At 43.9% G+C, this 17564-nt stretch overlaps 6 protein-coding genes across 6 annotated transcripts; 3 read left to right on the plus strand and 3 right to left on the minus strand.

The window, feature by feature from the left end:
* Positions 1–58: 58 nt before the first annotated feature.
* L203_103303 (uncharacterized protein) lies at positions 59–3792 on the plus strand (the record flags this gene model as incomplete). Its single annotated transcript, XM_066212706.1, has 6 exons — positions 59–440; positions 492–1755; positions 1807–2049; positions 2104–2375; positions 2428–2988; positions 3053–3792. The coding sequence occupies 6 exons, from the start codon at positions 59–61 to the stop codon at positions 3790–3792; spliced, it is 3462 nt and encodes a 1153-aa protein (XP_066068803.1).
* A 106-nt stretch (positions 3793–3898) lies between these two features.
* Positions 3899–5155, minus strand: L203_103304 (uncharacterized protein; the record flags this gene model as incomplete). Its single annotated transcript, XM_066212707.1, has 5 exons — positions 3899–4088; positions 4134–4449; positions 4494–4780; positions 4825–5026; positions 5083–5155. The coding sequence occupies 5 exons, from the start codon at positions 5153–5155 to the stop codon at positions 3899–3901; spliced, it is 1068 nt and encodes a 355-aa protein (XP_066068804.1).
* A 926-nt stretch (positions 5156–6081) lies between these two features.
* On the plus strand, positions 6082–7034 carry L203_103305 (uncharacterized protein; the record flags this gene model as incomplete). Its single annotated transcript, XM_066212708.1, has 5 exons — positions 6082–6123; positions 6177–6234; positions 6283–6358; positions 6406–6466; positions 6516–7034. 5 exons carry the CDS (start codon positions 6082–6084, stop codon positions 7032–7034), a joined length of 756 nt encoding a protein of 251 aa, XP_066068805.1.
* An 856-nt stretch (positions 7035–7890) lies between these two features.
* Positions 7891–11946, minus strand: L203_103306 (uncharacterized protein; the record flags this gene model as incomplete). Its single annotated transcript, XM_066212709.1, has 11 exons — positions 7891–8040; positions 8095–8200; positions 8252–8401; positions 8455–8824; positions 8873–9342; positions 9385–9819; positions 9904–10079; positions 10137–10324; positions 10375–10542; positions 10588–11062; positions 11113–11946. The coding sequence occupies 11 exons, from the start codon at positions 11944–11946 to the stop codon at positions 7891–7893; spliced, it is 3522 nt and encodes a 1173-aa protein (XP_066068806.1).
* Positions 11947–12802: 856 nt separating this feature from the next.
* On the plus strand, positions 12803–14605 carry L203_103307 (uncharacterized protein; the record flags this gene model as incomplete). The annotated part of the gene is made up of 4 exons (XM_066212710.1): positions 12803–13725; positions 13780–13871; positions 13928–14018; positions 14071–14605. The coding sequence occupies 4 exons, from the start codon at positions 12803–12805 to the stop codon at positions 14603–14605; spliced, it is 1641 nt and encodes a 546-aa protein (XP_066068807.1).
* A 137-nt stretch (positions 14606–14742) lies between these two features.
* Positions 14743–16290, minus strand: L203_103308 (RuvB-like helicase 1; the record flags this gene model as incomplete). Its single annotated transcript, XM_066212711.1, has 3 exons — positions 14743–15228; positions 15284–15831; positions 15879–16290. 3 exons carry the CDS (start codon positions 16288–16290, stop codon positions 14743–14745), a joined length of 1446 nt encoding a protein of 481 aa, XP_066068808.1.
* Between the last annotated feature and the right edge of the window lie 1274 nt (positions 16291–17564).

Below are 17564 nucleotides of genomic sequence, written 5' to 3' on the forward strand. Positions count from 1 at the left end.
ATATTTCAACTTTGTAAATCTCCCAATAGAAATTAAAGAGGTTGCGCCTTTCCTATCAATGGCCAACCCAGCCTCTTCGAAAGAACAGCAAGGCGGCCCGCATCTTAAGCAACTTTTCAAAGCAGCAGATATTCTTCTCAAACCACCTAAAGCTCTCCCAGCAAATCCTTTAGAACTTTTACCTCGTCTCAAATCCTGCTCCAAATCTTTGCCTAAAGAATGGCGCAAACTATCACCCGAATGGTCCGATGAGGATGAAATGGAGTATGTAGGGGATTGCGAAGGGCAGGTAACGGATGAAGAACGTAGAAAGAAGAGGAGAGACGAGCTTGTCTTTGTGGTTGGCAAGAGATGTTTTGCGATGATAAAGGCCATGCAGGCGTCGCTTGAGAAAGAATTTTGGCCTCAAGAACAGAGAGACGGATTGGAAGACAAAGATTGTGAGCTACATGTTTCGCAGGTCTTGAGAGATTCGACTCATACTACTATAGTCCTCTTGGGAACGGCTGATCATCGACTTTTGCGATTGATGCTGTCGCATACAACTTTTTCGTATCTTTTGCCGCTTACGGTGCGGTATGCCGAATCTCTCCCAGAACCTCGTCAAGAGATCGCAGACACCCTTTCACAAGCACTTGATGCTATTCTCAAATTGCTGAAAACGAGTACCTCTCCTGCCCCGGAAGCAGGGCCAAGTTCAAGAGTGCCTACAGCGCCTACAGCCATAACGCAGAATCTTCTGTCTTCCCACCTACTCCCTGTGTTCCTTTCCACTCTAGTACTTGCATACACACCTTCAGTAGCGCCAGAAACCTACGCCTCTCTACGAATGGCGCTGATGCAGGCCTTGCTTTCGCTTGCCCCAGGACATGCAATCTCGAGTTTGGTGAATGTTTTGAAGCTACTGGTCCAAGGGAGGAAAAAAGGCGCCAAAGCTAACGGCTGGGTCCGGGGGTGGCCAAAGTATCCAGAAACAATTATCAATGGACTTTTAACGGCTCAAGTCAGACGGCCGGGAGGCGTGAAAGGCTTAATGGAAAATGTGCTGGGAGACACAGCTAGAACAGATGAGGTTGCATCCATCGTCGGCAAGCGTCTTGACCATATTTTCAATGTCTTGGTACGCATTCCCCGTCAAGTCACACTCGAGATATACTATCCGTGGCTACTGTCTGAGCTTTTCTCAATGATACCTCTCGATGATACTTCGTCGCATCATCCTATTGCTTATGTCAACACTGCCTGTTACTGCATCCAACGACTGTGGAGATCTAATGACTTTATCAAAGATTGGTTAAAGAACAAACTTCACTCGCCATGGCACCCAAAACTGCCTTTGACCATTCCTTCCAATCAGATTATAGAAGTGACATCGTGGCAGGCAATCTGGAGATCAATACAGAACATACGTCTGTTGCTAGTACACAACCCTGCCACTCCGGATTTTGTCGACTTTTTGGTTGGCTGTATTCTCCCGCCACTTTTCTCTCTGTACTCTTTTTTGTCACTCGATGTTCGGGCTCCAAAAGCCATCAGTATTGCTATGTCCTCTGAGAATGGCGCAAGAAAGCGCTTGATCGATGACTTGTCATTCTTGTTAAACAGTTGGGGCAAGATTGTCGACAATGAGATGGGGGCGAAGCGATTATGGGACTTGATAGAAACTAGAAACGGTTGGAAGATAGACATGAATGATGAGATGCTTGATTTATTTTGGCGCGAGGAGGATGAAGGTGTGAGCCTTATGTACGGCATGTACGTGGTTTCTTCCGCAACTTTCTATTCAATTGGCCGACAAAGCTGTAGGCAATGGGATACCGACAGCACGTCGGATATACATTTTTTCCCTCCTGATATAGAGCCCTTGGGACTTGATTCAGACGATATTGCGGAACAAATTCGCGTACGAACGAAATCTATGCCAAGCCCTACCTTGCTGTGTAATTTTATCAAAAACATCAACCGACCAAGGATTGCTTGTCAGGTAATCTTGAAGGCCTTACATCTCTGGCGAATCAAGTCGAGTATTTGGAACAAACCTTCAATTGAGTGAGTATTTTTCTCTACACTCAAATAGGGCCAACGATGACATGCTTTTACTAGTGCTATGCTACATCTTCAGTTAACAATGAAACTTATGACTCATCTAGGCTCAGAGCTTTTCGTAGAGCCAGAGCAGTTACTTGATTGGATTGAGCAAACTCTTGCAGACCAGGCAAACATGCTTGAGAATGAAGAATATGATCAAACTTCAAAGCTACAGAAGCCCTTGATTGTTGAGGTTGAAACAAAGAGAGCAAACGCGATGGATATTTCGCCAAATGGAAATAGAGGTCTCGTTGAACTGGCTTGTCAATTGTTAACTTCGACTGAAGGTATGTCTCATGCGGCACCCTCGATTGGCCGAATGTTTACAAACAGCGGCAGTCAAGAACGCCCTTAACGAGAAAGGGCTTTCTATAATACATCCAATCATAGCCCATCTCGACTCTATTTCTGAACTCTCTCTTTCTTCCTCGGTCAAAACAGTTACCCGCGAGACGTCTCTGCTGCTTCTGTCTTTGCAAGCCGACCCCATCTCTGATGTAGTTACTGTCACTAAAAAGACACCTCAAGAAAAATTTACTCAAGCAATGAAGCTTGTAAAGGACATGGCCGTTCCCGTTCGAGCTCATGGGCTCAACATGCTGAGGGATATTGTTTTTGGTTCGCCTTATGATTCCTCGCTTACCCCATCAATCCTCGATGCATACATAGATGCTATAGAAGACGACGACTCATTCATCTACTTGTGTGCTATCAAGGGTCTGAGTTCAATGGTGGATGCGCTTGGAAATGAGGTGTTTGACAAATTGATGGAGTGCTATGTAGAATCTACAAAAACGCTGAAGAGGTCTACACGTTCAGACATGATTGATAGATCGTTGAGATTAGCGGAGGCTGTTGATCAAGTAGTTGTGAGGATGGGAGACAATCTAGGAAGTTACGGTGTGTCTTGTTCATTTTTACCTGCTTTATGCTCAGTTGACGCACTGTTAATTCGAAACCATAGCGGATAAAATCATTCCTGTTCTTTTGTCGATCTTCCCTGATCGCTCCCTTGCCACAGCAATTCGTTCTTCGGCTCTTTCAATTCTCACCTCTTGCGCAAAAACATCATATAGTTCACTCCTTCCTTGGTTGACAGATCTTACCACTTCAATTATTCATCTAATCCAACTCGAATCAGTCCCTGTCTCGCCATTTAAACCCACTACGCCTTACGCTCCTGAAAAAGCGCCTGAGCCAGTGTGGTCAAAAAAAATGAAGAGTGTGCAACTAGTAGAAGACGATTTAAGTCAGAGCGAAGAAGTAGAAGAACAATACCCACCCAACCCATGGATTGAGGACACTGATCCTCTGGCTTTCAACGATAGCAAACATCCTGTACTTCGTCGTGCTGCAATAGTTTTCCTCAATTGGGTTTTCAGCTCCATGACATTCGAAATCATGTCTGACTATCCCAAGTCTACTATTAAGAGAAAAGATGAGATCTTTTTCAAAGAGCCACTTGTATCTGATCGTCTGCAGGGTGAAACTATTGTACCAGAACTGTTGGAAAGGGCAGAAACTGTATTGGCTTATGTGAAAGCTACGGATGTGGATGAAGTAGTTAGAGGACACGCCGCTAGTACTGAGAAGATGTTGATGATGTTGAAGTCTGCGATTGCGATTCAAAATGGGCGTCAGACCCCAACTGGCGGACTAGAGTATTTGAAAGAGCGTTTGGAGCAACTGAGGATGAAACGTTGAATCTTTGGGCTTTACAAATGTGCAACAATCTCCATGTAACTAAATTTACAACCTCGTACGTTCAGTAGGTTTTCAACATACATTTCCCTTGGTACCTTGTCCACAGCTACAACAGCTCTTGTTTGAAATCCTGTACAGCAAGTGCAAAACCAGTCTCTGGATCATCTGCTTCGAAACCCATTGCAAGGGAATCCCAATTGTCATATTCTCCTGCCCATGTTTTACAAATGTTAATGACTGCTTGGTCCCTTTGAAATTTGATCAAGTCAAACTTCTCTTTACCTCCATGTTCAATCCTAGCCATCATCAGTCAAGCTTCAACGTAGGCATATGAAACTCACAGAGCTTCAATAATCTGTCTAGGCCTGACCTTGATTCCAGGAATATTTATGCTCCTCCCCTCTCCTTCCTTGAAATGACTCTCAGGCATACACATGGCATAGGTAATGTTTCTCACTACCGTCTTTGTTCGGCTACACCAGAAGGGCATCGCATCTAGGGCAGGATCTTCAAAAGAAGATGCGATAGGGCAAATAGCCTCCAACCCTTGCAAAGGCTCACGAATGAGGCCAGAGATAAAAGACGAAGCAGCAGAAGAAGGAGCGCCAGAGCGGATCGCTACCGTAGGCAAGCGAACAGATCGGGTATCAAGATAACCTGTCCCAACATTAGCGGTGTACATAAGAACATGCTGATATCACCTTTGCGCCCATAGTCATAGACGTACAACTCGGCAATAGACTTTTGCACACCATAGCTACTACCCGGAATCACAGGAGTGTCCTTGGGTATCACATAGTCTTGAGGCCTGCATTTCGGTCCACCATATACAGCAAGTGAGGAAATAAATACATAGAGAGGGCGAGGAGCACCAGCAGGAAGCGAGAGAGAATGTTTGTAAGCAGTTTGGAGAAGAAGCACATTGGAGTCGACATTGACAGCGTAACCCAGAGGGAAATTGGCTTCAGCTCCTCCAGACATGATCCCACTACGAGCTGCAATCAGCCAGTGTGATGCCAACTTGAGACTTACTGCAACGCAAAGATACCATCTATCCTTTTTCCCTCAAACAGCTTTTGTACCTCTGCAACATTGTTCAAATCTGCCTTGACGGTTACCAGCCTCCCATTGTCTGTCACACCATGGTTTGGTGGCTCGACAATGTCAGTCGTGGTGAGCTTGATGTGTGGGTAGAGTTCTAGCAACAGTTTGACTAGTTGTTGACCCACAAAACCTATAACCATGTTGCCTAGTCAGCCATATCGTTTTACTCTTGAAAGCAACACCTGCCTCCAGCGCCAGTGATTAAGATTGTCTTGACATGGCTAGGCAATTTCAGCGCATCATAGGTAGGAACTACCATTTTGTATATTTTTATCGTTTTCTTGTGAATACAAACTGACAATTCTACTTTTCTCCCTTTGCACTATATATATATATTCGGGATGGCAATCCTGGCGAAACGGCAAATCTCGGCTATCTATGTTATCTATCCGGCTTTCGGTCCGATAAGGCACCTTTGTTATCAGTGGTTTATCTAAAAGTTATAATAGCCAATTTTTTGTTTTTGTGTTTATATGGCAAGTCTCAAATAAACTATTAAAACAAATTGGAATTGTTATGGAGGAGAGAGATTCGAGAGAGTTGTGGGTTTATGTTGATGACGTTTGTAGGGAGTGGGTTGGGTACAGTGTGGAGCAAAAGTTGTTTGTCATTTGTATAATTTCCTACTTTGTTTATATTTTGCTATGGCTTACCTTGACATATCACCAGTTCTGCGTCTGTAAACGCCTGCCAAAGTGATTTAATGGCCAAGACTTCAAGCGTTTCCGCAGGCTTTGGATTTTACAATCACTCTAGTTTTGGAAACGACCATGCTTTCTACAGAATGAACTCTCTCTCAAGAGAATGCTGTGACGAGAAATCAACTAAACAAGATATGCGTTGTTTTGACAAGTCTCTATGAGCAAAGCATGGTGCTGGGTAGCGCGGGTCAATTCACCTAGGGACATACACAGTTTCTCAATCAACAGTGCATGTGTCACAATTGGGGTGTTCCGGGGGGGCTTCCTTGGGACGACTTATAATAAGTAACTCTTAAGACAGCTAATTAATATTCATTCCCTAGAGAATCTATGGAATGAATCTACTCTTTATATATCATTATCCTTCAACCATCCAATATAGGTGAGTCACCATCTTCAACAGGGTACACGAGTTGAGTGTCCTGACAGCATGGTCGAGATCATGGATATCTTGCATTCATTAAACAAGACTCTGCTGGACGGAATGGAATGGTCTGATTGTCGTTTTGCAAATCTGGCGAGACTGGTAGGCACTAATGATGGATGTACGATGAGGAAAGTATCAAATGGAGGAAATAGTTGCCAGCATGTCGGAGACTCAGCAGCAACACTCTACGCGCGCAAAACAAGACGTTCAGTTGCTAATCATCGCTATAACGACCATTCACCAGCAATGCGTTGATAGAGACCACCATCAAGATTTCAAGCTATGAAGCAAGCAATGAACCAGCTGGGGCTATAAGCCTGGAGGATGTCAAGTGGTACGTATGATCCTTCAAGTTTGACAATACACACCAACGTTTAGTAGCGTTCCCAATAATTCGTCTTGTCCAATTGGTCAAATGTCGATTGACGCATTACATCTCAAAGTAAGAAAATGACTCGCAAAACCTGCCTAACCATCTATTCTTTTTACAGAGTCGACCCAGCTTTCTATTCAACGCATCCTCTGAATCATTCATTCGTCTCTGTTTGGTTATGTTCCTTCACAGTCTCGTGATGAACCTCCTTATTAGACAACCAGTCTGTCCGGTCGACTCTTCGAAATCGATAAACAACAGAGCAGAGACACCGGCCGGCCTCCACCGTACCGGGCAACTTCTCAGTTCTATAGACGTTCGTCGCATTGTCAAAATTCCAAGCAGAAGTCAGATTCAATTGAATCAATCTTGCAAAGATGTCGTGATAACTCCAAGGCCTCTTGCTCCAAGTTCTAGTCACTCTGAACAAGGACTATCTATGCCTACCTATAAGCATCCAAACTCGAGCTGTCTCTCTAAACAAAAGCCAGGCTTATTGTGTAGCGAGTCCAGCAGACGAGAGGCTTCAACAGGTGCCGAGTCAAGACATGACATTGATCATGTCCTCATCAGTACTACAAAGAAGAGCAAAAGTAGCCTATCGTTTATCGTAACTGAGAGCAGAGATAAGAAATGAACAATCATACTATTGTATACTCTAAGAAGTACGATTTTTGATTAATGGCAGAATGAAATGTGTCAACAAAGCCTGGGAGGGACTATAGCAAAAACATGAGCATATAAAGGTAATGGCCGAGCTTGTACTTGCATACTAAGCCAGTAGGGGAGACAGCAAAAATACTGCATTATTTACTTGTTGGGTGAAAAAAATCCATCTAACGGATGTATGTCAGAACCTTGGAATTACTCCATGGAATATAGCCAATAAGTAATAATGCAACGTAGATTGCATTATTGTGACCTTTTGGTACAGAGCGTGGATATTAATTATTGGTAATATTCATGACAATGTAGTGATTTGTCTCTCAAGGCCATGGATGACACTCTCATTATGTTAAACTGACATTAATCTGTTTGCTTCTTACATCATTTTAGACAAGGTAGACCTACAAATTATCTAGCTAATGATCATCTGTTATGTTATATGCATAAGAGCCCATACAGCTAGCGAAACAAATAATAATTTGCTAAAATGTGAGAATGAAGGTACTCTAAACAACATCTTCTAAATCTTAAGACAAAAACGTTCAAGACTAAGCAGAGGTGGTGTAAAATAAACAGAATATAGGAATAAAAGCGGATTGAGTATTATAATCTAATGTAAGCCAAAAATCAAAGAATATGCTCTTGTTTTGATGATCAAATAAGGCGATCGTGTTATTGCAGTGGATGGAACGATTAATAAAACAATCTTGGTTTGCGGCGAAGCACGTCTTTTTTCTTGAAACTCTTTTTCTTCAGAGTTTTCTTGCTTCTCATCTTTCTTGGAAAAGCATATAAATATCTTCCGGAAATGGTAGACAAGACAGCACTCAATGCAACTCGTCAGGGGCGTAATTCATCTCCTTGGGCTGGGTTTTTCCAGCTATTCGGCGTCGTGCATCGCGAATCATCTCCACAAGATTCTTTTGGTGGATTGGTTTGGTGAGAATAGTATCTGCACCAGCCTGAATATACTCATTCTGTCTCTGATCAGCGTTACTGTTAAAAAGTGATATGAGAAAAAGAAGACCTACCTGGTCCTCACGAAGAGCATTACCGGTACATCCAACGATAAAAATAGGACATCCTATGTCTCTGACGGTTCTTGTGACCTCGACGCCAGACATCAAAGGCATTTGGCTATTAGTGATCAGAAATGGCATTCACAAATTGCAAAAAAACTTCACTCACTTGTCTAAGAAGATAATATCAAAATTTATGGCACCTTCTTTCTTTTCCAACATGTTTTTTATCATGTCCAATGCAATCTTTCCATTCTCGGCTGTGGTAACTACATGGCCTAAACGAGTTATCATTCGAGACATGAGCATACGTGTAAGCCTAAGACATTATCTGTCATTACCACTACAGCAAAACTTAGTTCAAAGGCTTACCTATCGTCATCTACAACAAGACACTGCAAAGGCAATTCCGGACTGGAAGGTTCCTTCTTTGGCTTTTCCTGTTCTTTTTCTAGTTGCACTCTATCAGATACAGGCACCCCACTAGAGCCAGACTGCAGTTCCGCAATTTCACCAACTCCCATCACCAAACTCAGGTTTGAGGCCGCTTTTTCCAATTTAAGCTTCACTACATTGGCTGCTGCTCGACCCATCCCATCACTCCAATCTGAAACATGACGTTCGCTGAGAGAAGTATATGGTATTGGAACAGCAAATGGATCAGAGAATGATTGTGAAGAGGTACTAGGCGTTGAGGACGGTTGAGGCGGGTAGGTGTGAATGATGACCTCTTCTGCAGAAACTATCCAAAGTTAGTATCTCTGATATATAACATCTAGACAACCCTTACTCTTAGGCTTAGCTGGTAGCAGAGGCATGCTGCTATCTGTTGAGCCAATAGCAGGTCTCTCGCTGCCTTGACTGACTCCTTCACCCTCTTTCATTCCAGAAGCCATGTTCCGTTTTTCATTCATGTCTTTCACAAGCATACTTAATCCCTTGTTCTCTTCCTTATTTATGGCACTTGAGGGCAGCTCAGGTATCTTCTCAGATGCTTCAGTCACAGCACCGAGCTCACTTGAATCATTTGGGGGCATCAATCTACCGGAACTTTCACATTCGTGATTTTTAGGAGGCGGTGGGAGAGCATACGGAAGTTCAAACCAAAACATACTTCCTTTGCCAAACTCACTCTCCACACCTAATCGACCGTTGGAGAGTTTGACAATCTGTCGCACAAGTGCGAGGCCCAAACCGGAACCTTTGCCTCCTTGTCGACGGCCAATTTCGGTTTGGACATAAGGGGAGAAGAGATCGCCACTATCACGTCATAAGAAAGGTGAAACTAGAAGAGAAACCTACTCCATGACATCCGTCTTTTTCAACCCAACACCAGTGTCGTGCACTTCGACCCTCACAACAATCTTTTGCATCTTATTTTTTTCTTCCTCTTTTTCTTTTTCCCTAATCATTCCTGAATCTCTACTCAACCGTTTTTGCTCCAAATTGATATCTCCTTTCTCAATGTCGAGATTAGATGGAGGAGCATACCCTTTGGAAGAGTGAGAGCCATGCCGACCCAACGTTTGCTGAGAAACGGGTTGGATCAAGGCAAAAGTTCTTTCATGCTTCTCTATTTGTTCAAGCTCCTGTTGTCTTTGGAGGTTAATAGCCGCTAATCTCAAGGGGTCATCTTCTTCCACTGCGGGCGTGGGTTCAAGTCTAGGATACAGAAGCTTGGTAACGATTCGGACAGAACCTTGGCCTGTAAATTTGATTGAGTTTGATACCAGATTACTAAATCCACCTTGTTAGCAAAATCACAGGATTGTTATCCGATACGCTTCGATCAAACGAAGTGAAAGAAACAGAGGTAATTACCTGGCAACTTGTCTCAATCTCATTTCATCTCCTATAAAAACCCCGCCAATCTTATCGATATCCTTATCCAACTCAACCTCTAAGTTTATACCTGCCATCTGTGCTGGTGTGCGATGACTTAATGCGACAAGTTGAATTGATTTATGGAAATCGAATGGTTTTCGAGCTTGGGCAAACTGATGGTAATATATGTGTCAGTGTCGCTGCCAGAACTTGGGAATCGGACAGCTGACCTTCCCGCTCTCCATCCGGTTGAAGCTCAAAACATCATTCAAAACCTTTTCCATCATCGTCAAGCTGCTAACAAGTCCATCTACCATCTCCCCTTGTTCCTTTTGAATGTTAGAAAAGACCTTTTCGCCTTGAAGATTTTGAACAGCCAAGAGAGCGGTATTTAGAGGAACTCGTACTTCGTGAAAGACTATATAATGGTCAGCCTCTGTAGGGTTAGGTTATTAAGGCGAAACACACTATAAGAGACAAAACGTTTCTTGGAATCAGCAGCTCGCCTTTCCATGACCTGTGCTGATTGTGTAGCACGGTATTGGATCTTCAGTTGTTGTCTCAGCGCAAACATTTGTCTATCCGAACGTTCTTTGAGAAAAGACGCTCCTATTAAGAAAGCGTGGAAGAGTGCAACTAGTTGTTGTCAACTAAAAATTCGATCGAGTAAGCCACACCTACAGAATACTATGTTTCTGAAGAAGAGCTTAGGTGAATTTGTCTCCGCCATGACCAAAACTCCCGTCAGAATCAGCCATATACTCGCCCCACAGATTGCCGAGAACCTATTCTCTCTGAGCGTTAACAAGCCCAGAGTAGGCTGTCCAAGAGCAAACCCAAGGAGGTTCATGAAATTCCGTGTTCCACATGTAGAGTGGTCTGTAAAAAAATCACATAGGCTTATTTCGGCTAATAAGACGAATGCAAAAACCCAACAGGCACCAAAGATGATAGGCTGCCATAGTATTGGATGCCGTCTTGGGTAATCTAAAATGACGAGAAAGGGGATGGGAATAGTGAATAGACCGGCTACACCAAGATATGCTATCCAGTTGAATCTGGAGAACGGTATAGGCAGGAGACCGACTGTGAGAACCCAGTTTATGAGAAAGAATACTGAAGAAGCCACAGCGCCTTGTTTCTGAGTGAACCATGCCTAATTTTATAGTTAACAAGCACGCTCGGAAAAAAAGGAAACCAGCTTACCTCTTTTTGAAATGAGTGTTCTTTGGAAGGCTCGGAGTACGAAGAATCAAAAAAATGCTTGACATTGGGCAAGAGTCGTTGCGTGATCCATTCTACCACACTGTTGTTCCTCACCCACATAGCGACACCACTCCTTATTTGCGTTGTGCTAACTGCATCACTCTTTTCTCCGTAACCTCCCACTGTCCCTCCTTCAGCATCTGGTGTACTACCTTCTGGGGTTTTGGTGGTGCCCGGTGTGCGATTTGAATGCCCGCTATCTGACTTGGGCGCCGCAGGAGTGAAGTATTCAAAGTTGTTGTCTACGACAATACGGCTCACAGGCTCGGTCGCACGTATAGCATAGTCATCATCGTCGCCACAACGAGAATTGCTATTAGCTTGAGAGCTGCGAGCACGGTTTCGAAGGCCACCACGTGAACTAGAGTTGCGGTCTGAGGCTCGCTTCTTGTGTTTCCCATCCTGTCCAGCCTTGGGATTGAGTAACTCCAGGGGTAAATGCCGAATGATAGATTCGTCTTCATAATACATGTTGTCTGTCGTATTTCGCATACTCCCCAATGCTGATTCCGATGTAGTGGAAGGATGACTGGAGGGGGTCAAACGTATCTTGACATTCTGCCATACCGTGCTCAGTTTCGACGGAGTAAATCGCGCTTTACCCTTTCCGGTCCTATTCTGGCCAGGCTGTAACATGGCAGAATGTAGAGGATAAGGGTTAGCCATGTCATTGTTGAGGTTAGTATTGGAGGTATGGTTCTGAGCGCTCGACATTTGTGAAGGAGCCTGTTTGTCTGTGTACGGGTCTGTAATTGACGACTGAATATCTGGCATAGCGTCGGTCTCTATGCTGCTGAGCGACTGTAGAGGACAAGAGTCAGCTAAAATTTGTCTCAACATATAAAATTTCCCGGCCGGTCGTCACGAGTAAAGACCAAGCAGTGATGTCACAAAAATCAAAAGCCATCGCTAGAGCTCCGTGCTCTGTGATCCTTGTCTTGATTCCTGTCAGGAGTTCCACGGTATTCCGTATGCCAATCCGCGCTGGCAGCTAAAACTTACAAATATATCTGCCAATCAGCCTGGCTGATTGTTTTTGAGCGAGCGTCAAAGTGAAGAATGTGACGATACAGAATCAACTGGGAACAACCCAGCAAAGATGACGATCTGAGCCGGTGAGTCTGGCCGAATGTTTGGCTGCTGTCCTGTCGAGAAATAATGGCTGAGTTGCTTTACGAGGCGTCAATGGTCATAATTTATACCGAAGATTTCAGCCGGACAAGATGGAAAAGAAGTTTAAAAAAGTAAAATCAGATAGAAAAGAAAAAAGCCGACGACTTAAATTCTGGATCGGAACGGGTAAAAAGAAATAGTTACGTTATATGTAGGGTAATTTCCTGAATTTTGAAGATATCTTCTGCCAGGCCAGGCACCACCCAAAGACCAGAGTCTAGAACATTAGATACTTGGGAATTTTCAACTTTTCAAAACCTATGTACTATCAAAGTCAACTAATCAATAATCGTATACTTGACTTTTCCACTTTTATTGTCTATTAAAAGTCTAAAGCGGCGACCCCCGCCTACAGAAATCCAGCAAGTAATGATATGACGTCATATGCTTCACTTCCTGGCAAAGTATTATTTTATTTTCTATTTCATCTTCAATCTGTTTATTATTCAAAAAAACAATGCGTCTCGTCTTGCAGCAAATCAAACTATATCTTGGAGCATACTCAAGACCAAAATTCCTCCCATCATCCATACATGGCCTGCAATGGGCCTGTTCGAGTAGCAGCTCGCCCTCCAGTTCGAGGAAAGTTCATGCTAACAGAACGGCTCCAGGTGGGCAGAATTCTACGCATACGTCGGTAGAAAATGCTGCAGATGTTTCTCATGCCCAATTCATATCATCTGCCTTCCCTGAATCGGACTTCAACCCAACGCAAACACCTTATGCTGGGCAAGAAGCAGAACGAGGCAGTGGAGAATGGTCTGGTCGTCTGTCACCTACCACCTCTCATCTTTTCAAACTAGTGATCCCTCTACCTTCTCCAATAGAGTCTTCTAAAGGCGAGAAAAAAGGACGTATAGGATTCAAGTCGAGGCCGACGGCCTTCTTGCTCCACCCCTCCCAGCCTCTAAGCCATCTCTCACGACTTATTGCAGGCTCTCTCCCATCGCCATTCTCCCATTCGTCCATTACTTACCTCGCTCTGACAGGAACCGAAAAAGACGTTTCTCCTCAGCTTCGCAATCCTGAAAACCCGCCACAAGACTCGGGCGATTGGGCAGATCGAGACGAAGGTGGACCGTACCTTCGTGAGCGTAAAGGGGACGGAAGATGGCAGGAGGTCACATGGTCACAAAGTACAGACTTGTCGGATTTTATCAAGCAAAGCTGTCTTAACGAAAAGTTTAAAATTGTCATCACCCCTCCAAAGTCAACGGGGAGCTCCAAAAGTCTTGAGAGATCGGATCGACTTGAGCTCGAACCAGACGAAATCACCTTGGAAGTAATCATTCCTTCGTTTGCGTCAAGGACGCATTATATCAGGAAAAGGCTGTTGACGTTGACGAGAGACTTGGACAGATTGACTCGACAAAAGAAAGAGTATGCGAGCGAATGCCCACGACTGAACAAGTTTGAGCTAATCGATGTCTGCAGGATTGATCTTGCAGCACACAAAGGTGCTCAACGTCTCGCTGTCATGGCACTTGGTGGTGGTGTTCTTTACTGGGGCACAGTTATCCGATTCAGTAAGCTATCAACTCTTACAATGGATGCCATAGATGAGTTGACAATTCCATGTCAGCCTTTTTCACAGATGCAGGATGGGACATCATGGAACCAGTCACTTGGGCTACCGGTTTCGCCGCATTGCTGTCGTCCGCTGCTTTCCTTATGTAGGTACTCGTCTTCAATCATGCTCGATCCTGTTGACGTTGTCGAATCAAGTTATCACAACCGCGAAGTGTCTTATTCCTCTCTTCTCGACCTTTCCATTTCTGCTCGTCAACGTCGATTATATGCTAAGGCAGGACTTAATCTCGAACATTGGACCGAACTTGTAGCGGAAGCCAAAGAACTTCGTAAAGAGGTTGAACGCATCGCGCGGGATTACGATATCGAGTGGAAGGGAGAGCTGGAAGGATTGGAAGGGCTCGACAAAGGAAACGAAAAGACGAAAACTGTTGGAATGGAAATTGAAGCTAAGAGGCAAAATTTGAATAATGATCATAAAGATAACCAAGAAAATAAAAATACGAAAGGAGAGAAGATTGATATTGACAAAACAATCGACGAAGCTTCGGAACTTGCCTCTCAATCTGAATCTCAGCAAGCCTACGCTTCCACGTCAGCTCGCAAGAATAGTGAGGTCGATGACAAAGGCGGAGATTCTGGAGAAAGAAAGAGGAGAGGCGAAGGCGAAGAGAGCGAGAGTGAGGTGAGAGGACGCATGAGAGCTAGAGATATCATAAACGAAAAGTAGTTATACGCTAAAATAGAATGGGATCTTTTGTTGGAAAATCTATATACTGAGCCTTGTAAATCATGACTAGATGAGCCCGATGACGATGATAATGCATGACTATACACCACCTTGAAGCCGTCTACATTAATCTACGACTAATATCGTTTCTCAAAATCCTCCATCCCTCGCAAAGCACTTGCACTCCGCTTCGCATCCAAAAACAATTCACCGAGTCCCTCCACATCTTGGACACAAACCTCACCTTTTCCGCGATTCTTTGCAATGATACCCGCAGGGGTCAGGAGTTGCAGAGCATATCGAAGAGAAGAATTTTCACCTTCATCGGCCAGTCTGTCGAGCGCTTCAGGTGTAAGATTGATGGATTCAATTCTCGTTCTCAGCTCCAAAATCTTTCGAATCTCGTCACGATTGTACAATTGAGTCTTGACAATCATACACCTATCGAGCAAGTCAATCGGAAGGCCGTGAGGGGATCTCACGCCAGAAGAAGATGGCCCATCATATTCAGTACCACGAATAGTGGAGATGCCTCTGTTGGAAGCAAGGACAACATAAGGGGAAAGAGGGGATTCGAGGGCACGGTTCAAGTAAGTGAAGCATTCCATGTCAAGCATATGCACCTATGTTGATGATCAGCTCATAAATCAAACAGCTTATCAAGCGGTAGAGACTTGCCTCATCAATAAACAAGACACCTGGCACCAATTCTGCCACTCCTTGTTCAATATATTTATCTACAACCTTGTTGACTTCTCGCCTCAGCTTGTCTGTCACCTCTGTCCTTCCGCTCTTGACAAGCTGACCCATTACTGACATGATGTCTTGCCCTCCTGTGGGTCTCGCGTTTGCTTGGTCAAGGTCATTTAACGTGACATCTTGCACGATTTGTTTGCGTTTGTGAACATCCCCTTTGGGAAGAGGTACATACTCCTCTGCTTCCAAATCATACTCTGATGCATATGCATCCGATCGACCGACTCGCTTGACTGCGCCACTGTTGGCTTCAATGTATATTACATCACCAACAACGACACGTTCCCTTTGAATGGCTTCATAGACTGAGGGATCAAGACGAAGTTGTTTTGTCCCTTTGACGGTTTTGAGACCGACAATAACATGTGAGATAGTCTTGCCATACCCAGAAAGAGGATTTTCTGCTTCTGAAGGAGTAAGTTCGGTCACTTCGCCTTCAAACACCTCCTTGGTTTCTTTGATTCTCAACCCTGTGTTTCTCCATTAGTTTTAACTAAACTTTCCAACGAGCACTCACCAATTGCGCTTCGGAAACAAGAGCCCAGCACTTCTGTCTTTTTAACTTCTCCGCTATACACTTCGCTCCCAACCATAGCACAAAACGGAACTTTACTTCCCAGCTCTTGACTCAAAGCCAGTGCGAGAGCGGTTTTTCCTGTTCCAGGTGGCCCAACCAACAACAACGGTCTCCCACTGTATTTCCCTCCTCTGAGTAGCGATAGATGCAGACCCAATGCTTCACGAGCAAGATTTTGTCCTATAAAGCCTTGGGAGGATGCCATGGCAGTGCCATCATCGGCGAGACCGAGGCCTTTAATGTGGGAATGGGTCGCTATGCGTTGTTCACGAGACGTAGAGGGAGGCGGCGGTACAGTGATGATGCCAGCTGCATTTGGGACGGGGATATTTGACGAGTTGGATGTAGACATGATTTCTTTTTTTTAAATTGAATATTCTTGATTATCGCGAATAAAAGTAGTGAATGAACCAGAAAAGTAGTTTCTAAACATTTTATTATTTATTAATTAAGCGTAATTAAGTTTGGCTTTTTTTCTTCTTTTTCTTCCACATTTTTTGTTTCTTTTTCTTTTTCAACTACAACAATTTAACAAAAAATATATATTTACACTATGCCTCGTCTTCCCAGAGTTGCTTTTCCATTCCCTCCTCGCACCATGGTCGCCACCTGTGTACCACCGGCTACCATTTCAGCCCCTACATCTATACTCAATCTCACCCGTACTGTCATTTCAAGACGGACACCGTACTTTTCACTTAAACCCACTTCACATATTCTTCCCGCCTTTAATTCAACAGCCATTACATCACCATTGGGGGTATTGAGATTCGTGACGATGGGAACGTTTTACCAACCCTCGCAGAGGAAAAGAAAGAATAAACATGGGTTTTTGGCAAGATTGAAGGGTGGCAGGAATGCGAGAAAGATGTTGATCAGAAGATTGATGAAAGGAAGAAAATTCTTGAGTCATTAAGCTTGAGCTATTTGGAAGAAACAAGGATGAAGGAGACGCAAAATGAAGTGGATCGACAGTGGTTCAAAGAAGATCTGAAGCACTAGATTGGGAGGGGACGACCTCAATGCATGGCCTCACATTTGCTGTGTTCATAACCATGACTATGAGGTTGCTGGCAATAACTTTTGTCTTTGCTAAACTTATTGTACATTACAAGGACAACCACATCAAGCATTCAAGGCGTCAATTTACTCTAAAACGGCTACCAAAGCGTTTCTTTCTTTGACTCATAGATAGGCATGGACAAATCTTCATTAACATGAAGGACTAATCCTCAACTAGTATCTTGATGTTCCAGCGTTGGTTGAAGACATTATAGTTCTGGGTGTTGCCCGTAATGAGTCTGTCAACAATATCATATTACAGAGTTTATTTCAACTGATTTTTCAAGTCTTTTGAGACATGGCTCAACATGCCTAGCCAAAAGGGCGTATACCTTGAAGAGGTTAACCATCATCTCTGATTGATTTGGAGATAGAAAGTTGGACGAATGACTGCAAGGGATTCACGACAGTGGAAGCATACAACCTGACGTATTTTGGCAACAACAGCAAGAACGTGTAAAGCTATTGACTGATTCAATGTTATCAGGCATCTTGTCACATTTGTACATGCACCTTGTTTCTTACACTACGCAGGAACGACATCAATCGTACGAATTGAGAAGC

This window comes from Cryptococcus depauperatus, chromosome 4 (genome assembly GCF_001720195.1).
Source record: "Cryptococcus depauperatus CBS 7841 chromosome 4, complete sequence".
NCBI classification, from domain to species: Eukaryota; Fungi; Basidiomycota; class Tremellomycetes; order Tremellales; family Cryptococcaceae; genus Cryptococcus; species Cryptococcus depauperatus.